This window comes from Dysidea avara, chromosome 2 (genome assembly GCF_963678975.1).
Source record: "Dysidea avara chromosome 2, odDysAvar1.4, whole genome shotgun sequence".
NCBI lineage: Eukaryota > Metazoa > Porifera > Demospongiae > Dictyoceratida > Dysideidae > Dysidea > Dysidea avara.
This window is the reverse complement of record NC_089273.1, coordinates 50,760,321-50,769,940: the sequence shown is the minus strand read 5'-3', so window position 1 is coordinate 50,769,940 and position 9,620 is coordinate 50,760,321. Positions and strand designations below refer to the sequence as shown.

At 39.5% G+C, this 9,620-nt stretch overlaps 1 protein-coding gene and 1 long non-coding RNA gene across 2 annotated transcripts; one reads left to right on the top strand and one right to left on the bottom strand.

Moving 5' to 3' along the window:
- The first annotated feature begins 5,318 nt into the window (after nt 1-5,318).
- Nucleotides 5,319-6,115, top strand: LOC136247581 (uncharacterized). The gene is made up of 3 exons (XR_010697656.1): nt 5,319-5,720; nt 5,783-5,856; nt 5,907-6,115. It is a non-coding gene; the product is annotated as an uncharacterized lncRNA (long non-coding RNA).
- LOC136247579 (piggyBac transposable element-derived protein 4-like) lies at nt 6,053-8,948 on the bottom strand. Its single transcript, XM_066039340.1, has 5 exons — nt 8,653-8,948; nt 8,311-8,448; nt 8,204-8,257; nt 8,124-8,153; nt 6,053-8,073 (listed from the first exon to the last, which is right to left on the bottom strand). Exons 1-5 carry the CDS (start codon nt 8,818-8,820, stop codon nt 6,391-6,393), a joined length of 2,073 nt encoding a protein of 690 aa, XP_065895412.1. The 5' UTR covers nt 8,821-8,948; the 3' UTR covers nt 6,053-6,390.
- Between the last annotated feature and the right edge of the window lie 672 nt (nt 8,949-9,620).

Sequence of the window (9,620 nt, the reverse complement as noted above, 5' to 3'; positions counted from 1 at the left end):
GTGTATAGCTCAACATGCCCCTGTAATAATACACTCGCATCTTGTGACCATATAACAAGCTTTGTTATTAAAGTATTGAAGTACGAGTTCATTTCCAGAATGGTCACATTTGAACATTCAAGAACACGCCAAAGTGGACCAGTTATAACCTTGTTAATCAGCCCCAATGCACGACATCCAGCTACAAGTTCAGGAACTTGTATATCACTGTACACAGCCTTAAGCAATTGAATAGGAGTCTGCCACACCTCTTTGAAAAAATATGCAACATATTCAGCAATGTAATATAAAGCTCCAGCATCATAAAATACAATGTTGAAACGATTACCTCGGAAAGAAACCAAAGGATTCTTCTTTATTCCTTTTGATGCCAAAAACACGGAAAATGGTTGATATACATCGCTCTGTTCACTTGCATGTTTACAGAGGGCCTTACATGCTATTCTGACAAGGCAATTGATACCAGATTCAGATCTTCTAAAGGCATTTGAAAGAGGTGCTGCACCAACACTTTCTTCAAAGTATGTCTGCTCCCACTGCAGCAAGGTAGATGATGCTGTATCTGCCATTCCCACAAGCAGATGTAAACCACAAAAGAAGTTGTTCAGTGTGCTAATGCTCTGCTGCTCATCAGTGCTCATTTCAGTCCAGTTATCAATCACACTCGGCAAAACTTCTACACGATACCCTTCCAGCAAAGCATTAAAGTTTTTCTCAACAACGTGCTGATCTGACATTGTGTTCTTGATTTTTAACAAGATGATATTACCTGACCCTGATTGTGCTACTAATTCCACGTCAGACAAAATTTGCTGAAAAATACTCAATACCTGAGTAGCTGTTCCGTTGAGCATTTCTGCTAAACCGAGAGGGTATGTAGTGTCTGAAGTAGACTCTTGAAAAGAATAGTAATGCTGACCAAACTTAGAGGTCCTGTCACTATCGAGAGTGAGATTACCTCCTTTCTGTAACTCTTCACTCAACTGTTGGCAAGCTAATCCTTTCATTTCAGTATACATTCAAGTAAGAGTTGAAATCTGCAGCAATTCTTTAATTTCAAAAGCTGTAACATGTTTAAGAACACACCTGATGACAGGGTCAACATTTTTGATCCCAAAATTTAGGCTCAGAAGTTCAATGCAACACTGTCTAACATTGTCTAAATATTTCTTTGGTGTTCTTTTGACTCAAACATATGAGATTCTAGCTCTTGTAGTCTCTTGAGCATACAAAAATATTTGTTCTCTGAATCATGTAATGACCCTTTGAACGTTTCTACCTCTTTGTTAAGGTCTTTAGCAACCACCTGTAAATGATCACATTTCTGAGTGATGGTGTCATACTGATTTTTGGCAATAGATCTATTCTGATAAGATCCAACATGTGCTTTAGCCTGATCTAAACTAAGGTATAGTTTCTCCTGATCTTTAATCTGCTCTTTTAATTCGACAATCTTTTCATCTCTGTGTTTCAACTTCTTATTGGTGTTACACACACTCAACTTGCTTAAGTTTGCAGTGAGATCATCTGTTTTTGCTACTTCCTGCTCTAATTCATTTTGAACTTTCGACAGTTCACAAGCTAGTGCTTTATTAACAGTTGTTAATACCTCGGAATCATACCTGTCATCACACGTCTTCACTTTTGGTAAGGTTCTCTGATTGGTGCTAGTTAAAGAATTACTGTGAACTTCACCATCTGCTTCAAGAGAGCTATAGGACTCATCATTGTGCTCTGCGGTTGTAATGAATGGCTTATTTGTTAGTAAATTTACATCATCATTATGGTGGTTTCGTTTCAACTGCTTCACTTTACTTTCTATCCTGTATATAGATGATTTCATCACTGCTAATGATGGCAAGGTGGATCTTGGACACAACGCAGTCATCCAAGCATGGAAATTATTCCAAGAGAAGTTATTACTTTTCCGAAACTGATTCAGCTCGAGTACAACACCTTTAGTAATTCTTCTTTGATCAACAATTGGCATCAATGCAATTGTATTAAATGCCAGCATCTCCCCATACAGGCCAATCTCTTTACAAAGTGGTCCAGGGCTACTGACATCCACGCTGTGAGAAAAAGCATGCAAGCTGCAGTTACACTTACTGTAGTGCTAGCAATAGGCAAGCAAATTGCAAAGGTCAGATGCACTAATTAAAGCAATACAGCACTTTCCTACATCACTATCTCACTGATATCTGATATGGGAAGAGTTATAAACACATATTTTGTATAATCATTACATTCCATAGCTAAACCTACATAAAAATTACAATATAGAAATGCAGAGTACGTACGCATTTTTATCAGGCTTTAAGCGACATGAACAAGTTAAAGACATTCTAATGAAGCTGAAACATTTAGAATATAGCTACAGTCGTACTTGCCTCATAACACTAAAAACCGGTGCTTTTGCCTGGCAAACTAACCATACCTTAGATTTTAGGCTTGTACAGTTGCCAGATTCGAATTCAGCGATATCAGAAACCCACGGCTAATCCACTCAAACTTCAGCTGTAAAGCTCCGGAAACACAAAGTCTCAATTGGCCTACATTACAACACCGTCGTAAAAGGATGCATCTTACCTTGCTGTACAAATCTATTAATGGCCTTTTAGCTCTAAAAATTCCCAATTATTTCACTGCGATTTCCACAAATTCAAGAATTCATCATCATCAATCCTACTATTTTACACATATCAGAACAGATGCCTACATGAACAGTTTCTTCCCTAAAACAATAAGAGAATGGAATGATCTCCCTCAACATGTTATTGATTCTAACTCACTAGATTTATTTCAGGAACAATTAGATATTAATTTTATCTTAATACTACTTTATTGTAGTTATTGATTTTTTTGTAATTGTTTAGGACAGACCTTGTCCCCTGGGCACAATCAGCTGGTGCTGTCTGCCCAGTATATATAATAATAATAATAATAATAAATGCCAATCACTTCAACATGTGTCAGATGCCATGACGATAATACAAAATTGTGACCGGGCCTGCAAAAATAGGGCATGAGGGCACAAACTACACCCAATCACTCTACAGGTCATATCTCAGTACTGGAAAAAAGTATTTCCATTCTGTAACTTGCATCATGATGCCAATTAAATGCTTACTACGTGCTAAACATTGCAGTGCCATAGTAAAATGGTACAAAAAGTTAAGAGTGATGAAAGTGTGAAAAAGTAGGCAAAAATCATGTGCCCACATGCTCTATTATCGCAGGCCCAGTCACAATTTTTAATTCGTATTTTTGAAATCCCATCACTTTTGAAATACAAAACGGAATTACGTGTAATAAACTTTGTTTGATTCAGCAAACATCGTAGATTAACTGTAGAATATAGGAAACCAGTGAACAGAACGAAATTGGAACTACACAAGATTACATCTAGGGTGTGCTGAAATTAGGAGGTTGGTAATCGCTACCAATAGCTTTTTACATGTTAAGATCGAGATACTCTGATACAGCAGTCATATATAGCTATCGACATGGTGATTTGTCGACATGGTGGCTTGACTTTCATCCGCCATAATGAACTTCGAGACTTAACAGCAGAATGGTTACAAGAAGTGTGTCATGATGTTACTGTTGAACCTCCATTACTGCCACTTAATGGGGAACTAATTACACCATCTTCAGCTAACTGCAGTAATACCGCAAGAGCTGACATCCATGCAAGGGGCTTCTGGGGCAGACGACAAGGTGCATTGTTTGACGTCAGGGTTTTCCATCCCAACGCACCAAGTTATCGTCAGACCCGGGTTGCTTCCCTTTTTCGTCGACATGAGCTCGAGAAGAAGCGAGAATATGGGGATCGTATACGCAGTGTTGACTGTGGATCTTTCACCCCGCTAGTTTTTTCAACTTTTGTTGGTTTGGGCAAGGAGACTACTGTTTTCTACAACCGTTTGGCATATCTTTTATCACAGAAGCACAATATGTCTTACAACCAGACACTCTCCTGGATGCGCTGTGCTTTATCATTTTCCCTATTACGTTCCGCTGTACTGGCCATCCGTGGGAGCAGAAAGCTGCAATCAACCGAGCTCCCCACTGTTTCCACTGAGCTGCGCCTAGTGGAGAGCCGTATTCTTACTGATTAGAACAATTGTTTTTATGTGTTGTTAAAACGTGTTCATTAATAATAAATTTGTTTCCAGTCATATAGCTATTAAAACTCTAACAAAACAGTCAGAAATGGTTTACATTTTATCATAGATACATTATACCAAAGGGATTGGAAATGGAAGTAACTCACGTGACGTGTCTGTACAAATTCCCAATGTGACGTAACGAGCTCGAAGAAACATCCGTGTTTCGCTTGCGCTAGTTAGTCGCCATAGGTACTGTATGTAGTTACGAGCGCGAGATTATTTCTAATGGCTTTATTTGTCAATTAGTAGCAATTTGTCGGCTTTTAACTTGACGAATTTGTTAACCTAGCCTTGTACACAATAACAGGAATGTGTGTGAGACCACAAGAGGCTGTTGCGAGGGGTCCGCAACCAAGCGTAAATCTCGTACGCTACAGTAAAAATCTAAGTATAAATCTTTGTAAATCTTAAATCTTCGAATGAAAATTATCCGCAATCTTCCGTAAATTTACGTAAACGCATCGCACGTGATTAATGCGTCACAAGTTTTCGAAAGTGTTACCGTGTGCTAGCTACAGCTGCAAGTGCAAGATTGATAGAAGGTTTGTGCCTCGTGCTTTTGTAATTACACTCTCACTTCGTATTCAGTTGCGGTTGTCTATGAAATGGAGAAGAAAGATTTATCTCAAGATTTATGCTCGAGGAAACAAATAGCAGCATCAAGCGAGGCATCAAGTGAATGCATAGATTCAACAAAGCTATTTCCTGCTCGATCATCTGGGGGTGAAGGCGTGGACGATCCTAGGGACAAGTCGATAGAAGCAGCGAGGGATGGAGTGAATTGCAATGAAAGTGACACCTCTAGTGACCCAACGAGTAACACTGAGACACTCAGCCGAGCTTGCAGCAACTTCCGCGCTGATGTAGCCTTGGATTTAACAGATCGCAAAAATTCCCGAAGTATTTCTGAGAGAGATCCAATAGTAGACGAAGATTTAAAGAGTAATGAACAAGGTGATGAAGGGACAGAATTTAATTTTGAGCCGGATCACAAGGACGAGCCGCACAAGGAGCATCTCAGACCTCGTCTCAGACACAATCCGAACTACCACGACCTGCCCTTAGACCAGTCAAACTCAAGGTTATATTTGAAATGATAGCTAAACTCTTGGTTAACTCTATAGAACTAATCCTTGAGCAAAGCGTTAACCCTTTATTACCGAATGGCTAATATATTGCCATAAACGGGCGTTACCGAAGTTTTTTTTTGGTACTTTCTTGATATAAGCGAGTTTGTTCAAAACGCTCTAACTTCAACACCCAAGTCCCTAGGCGTCTGAAACTTAGCATAAGAACTCACAATGAATTGTTCTAGTAGTTGGAGTATATTGTACTTCGTAGCGTAAACCGTTCTTCTTTTTACTACAGGGGAAAGTTGCGCCATCCGCTCGAAACATTCATATCGTCGCCATAGAAAAGGCCAGTACTTCCAAATTTGGACATAAGATACACAACTAGATAAACATCCGGTGTGTGACGTTTGTATAACCACAAAAATTCGTTTGCACTTAAAACAGTGCTGATGAGTGGGGCCCTCGAAATCTGGAAGTACGCAAGCTTATAAAAATATTGAGGAGCGGGATAAATTATATATGCGTTCATCTCCACAGTGAATATCTTCGAAGTGCTACCGCCGAACTGGCTGAAATGAACGTCAATTGTCGATCAGTGACGGCCTTACAAGGTAAGCCAAGTATAGCGAATCAGTGATAACCATGCATCCTTTTATTACAGAAGACGCGTACACTCCTCGCTCTAGGCGGCCATGTCTTCGACACATAAGGAGCTATCAACATCAAAGTTGGAAACGGAACTCGCAGAGAGACACACTTCCTGTGTGTGACATCTACTAGACCACGAAACCTTATCAGTTGTTGTAATGAATTTTAAAAAAATGTATTATTGAAAAAATAATTTATTTTGTAAAATTCAATAAAATTACAAGACAATAAAATACGAGCTGGGGCCAGCAATAAAATGGTTTAGCCTCATTTAGGAGATGGCTAGGGCCCCCATCTCCAGGGAAAAAACCTCATACATTCATGAGGAAAAACCCATGAGTTTCAGCTCGATCCCTAGCTGTTATCACAAACACATACATACACGCATACATATATATATATATGTGTCCATATAGTCGACATCGACGAACAGCAGAACATATCTCATCTGAAAGGCTAAATTATGTGGATAAACAATATTGCTACGTATATACATACTATGTTAGCTTATGCTTAATATGGTAGGGTTTGAAACAATCTATACACATATGGAGGTTACAAGTCTCACAACCAGTTGAAGGACGCACACGCTTCTCAGTTGTACTACAGTGCACACAGTCTCTCGCACAATCAAACCTTTTGGGGTAATGCACAGAAGATTTAGATGGGCGTTTTTTTGGCCTACCTACGTGCTTCCTATTTGTGAAAGTTGCAATGAGCTGTTTTGCTAGGTCTCTTCTATACTCTAAGTGGGTATATTTTGATCGTCCAGAGATATATCGAGGCAAATCATGGTTTGGACTCTCACAGAACAAAATGTAAGAATTTTGAATAGCTACATCATAAAAAAACCAGAACAAACGCATGTACCACCTAGATTTAGATTTTCTGCTACAAGTGTATGCCTTCCGCAGTTGGTCAGCCAAATCTACACCCCCCATGTTCTGGTTATAAAGCTTGACAGCTACTGGGCAAGTAAAATCTGCATGATTACCATCACTAAGCTTGCGAGATACAACAGTTGTCTCACTGGGATCACAAATCGTATCAACGAAAGCCACAGGTTTCCTATCTCTCCACACAAAGCAATGGACTGCATCACCTATAACCTGCTTCTCTAAATGGTCCCCTCTACCCAATGCATTTATGCGAGCTTTACCAAATTTAGGGAACTCCTTTCTATTGGTTACCACTGTACCTACACAATAGATTTCCTCAGCCACCAAGTCCGCCAATAGCCTAGGACTAGAAAAAAAGTTATCAAAGTATAAGTGGTAACCCTTACCTTTGATAGGCGCAGACAAATCCTTCACTACCCTGGCACCTAAGTTTTTCTCTGTGGTGTTCCCTATCTTACCTGTATAAACCTGAAAGCTGCAAGTGTACCCGTTTTTGCTATCACACCTACACCAGACCTTAAAACCTCTTTTAATAGGCTTCTTGGGCATGTATTGTTTAAGTGAGGATTGACCCTTATATATCACCATAGCCTCATCGATGGAGTTTTCCCTGTGCGGATTATACAATGCCAAGAAGTTTTTAGAAAGCTTGTCTACTAAAGGATTAACTTTGTACAACTTATCGTACTCACTGGACCCCCTAGGTGCAGCCTTCTCGTTATCATTGAAATGTAAGGTCCACAAGATATCCATGAAACGATCACGAACTAAAGCACCAGTTATGACGGGAAACACACCGAAGATGTCACTTTTGAGCCAGTATTGGGTAGCTCGAGGCATTCTCGTTATTCCCATTAAAATGCACGCCCCTAAAAAGGCCTTAAGTTCTGGGACCGTCAGATCATACCAAGTTTTAGCATACTTACCTTTTTGCTCTGCATACAGGTTGGTCTCATACACAATGCGATGAAGAAGAGAATCGTCAAAAATTTGTTGAAAGAAATCTATAGGCCTAGCGTCAGGAGGTAAGGGTTTTTTTGGTCCCACGGGTTGCGTAAATGGATCCCCAGCCAAAGTAAAGGTTGATGGCAAAGGTGGATTAGCTGGCCTGGTGGGTGGTCTAAAAAGACTGGAAAGATCTATAGAAACGCCCAGAGATGGTGTTTCCCCGTTAGGTCCATTATCATTACTTGCACTATTGTTACCATCGGCTGTCCCTGTCCCATCCTGGACATCAACATCAGCTGTCCCTGCCACGTCCTGGACATCAACGTCAGCATGCTATTGAAAAAATGAATCAAAAACTGTTCACAAGCACAACTGGAACATACCTCCATGCTCTCAATGTCAACATCAGCATCCTATAAGAGTAAACTTATTTACAAGTGCTTACAAAACAATTGGAACATACCAGTTGCTGTATTTCACTACTCATAACACCAGCCTCTAGGGTTTCTTGGCAAACCTAACAAATTAAGTAGTAGCTATATACAGTGTACAAACATATTATTCACATACATCGACATTAGCCATCTGTTCCACCTCCCTGTCATTGTCACCTTCAACGATTCCAGCCTCTAACTGTAAGGGCTTTACAGTTTTGTCCACAAAATCACTTGGAGGTGGTCCCCAGTCTTGGAAATCAGCCTCATACATCTGTAAAAATAATTGTAAGATTAAGAAGGACTGCCATAACACTAATAAAAACATAGTACAAAGGTAACTTGCACTGGATAGATAAGTACAACATTGTCAAAAAATTGTATTCACTTGGAATCACCTTGGGACCAGACGGTAAAGAACATGCGCGAAGAAATAAGAGTTTCCAGCTCTGTTACAACTTGAAACACAATGGAATACCTCGTATCGCTCGATGAAATCAAGTGGACAATCTTCAGCACCATTGTTGTCGACTAAATCATCATCAGAATCGTCTCTATTGCCACGGTGACATTCTTCATCCGAATCATTCCAGTCACTGTCTTCTTCTAACATGCGTGCCAGCTCCAGCGACGTTATCCTAGCCATACTTCGTCCAAATTTAAAAGTTTTGGTAGCACCTGGAAGCCTCCTCGATTGCCAAGACAATGGTAAAAATCGCTTATTAATTGGATATTCGCCGTAGATGATACGCTTGTTTAAACGCGCACGCTCGAATTGTTACAGTCGAAGACTTCTTCTAACAATCTCGCCAGTTCCAGCGATGTTATCCCTGCCATACTTCATCACAATTTAACAGTTTTGGTAGCAGTTTGAAGGTTATTTCATTGCCAAGACAATGGTGCAAATCACATATTAATCGGATATTCACCGTAGATGATACGCTTGTTTAAGCGCGCACCGTTATTATGGCAATATATTAGCCATTCGGTAATAAAGGACTTGCGCGTTATTTAAAACTTAGGTAATATTGGGTTAACATAGAGCTCCATATAGAGACAATAATATACACACTCTCTAACAGTACTATAGCTACATTTAGCTACAATTTAGTATGCCCTATTTTGTGTGAGTCTACTAACTATATGAGATGAGCTTTGATCTGTATATCGTCTCTTTCATCGTAAAGTTCATTGTGCTCACATTACTCCAGTTGTAGGTCGATATTCACTACAGTAGCTATGTGAGACTATGTATCAGTTGGTAGGAAAGTACTACAGTACATAATTATAGCGGTGCAAGTGTTTATTGATGTGTAGGTGGAAGCCTTTATCCTTATAATTATAATTACAATTCTTTACTAATAATTTTAAGTGAAACTTGCAATGTGTGATCAGTTTTGTCTATATACAGGTGTAATGATACTTTTAAATTAGGATCATGTTTTA

Coding starts and splice junctions, on each gene's coding strand:
- LOC136247579 (XM_066039340.1), bottom strand. CDS start 8,820: ATGGCTAGGATAACGTCGCTGGAGCTGGCACGCATGTTAGAAGAAGAC. Junction 8,449..8,652: donor ATTTCATCGAGCGATACGAG/GTATTCCATTGT, acceptor TTATTTTTACAG/ATGTATGAGGCTGATTTCCA. Junction 8,074..8,123: donor TTGACATTGAGAGCATGGAG/GTATGTTCCAGT, acceptor TTTTTTCAATAG/CATGCTGACGTTGATGTCCA.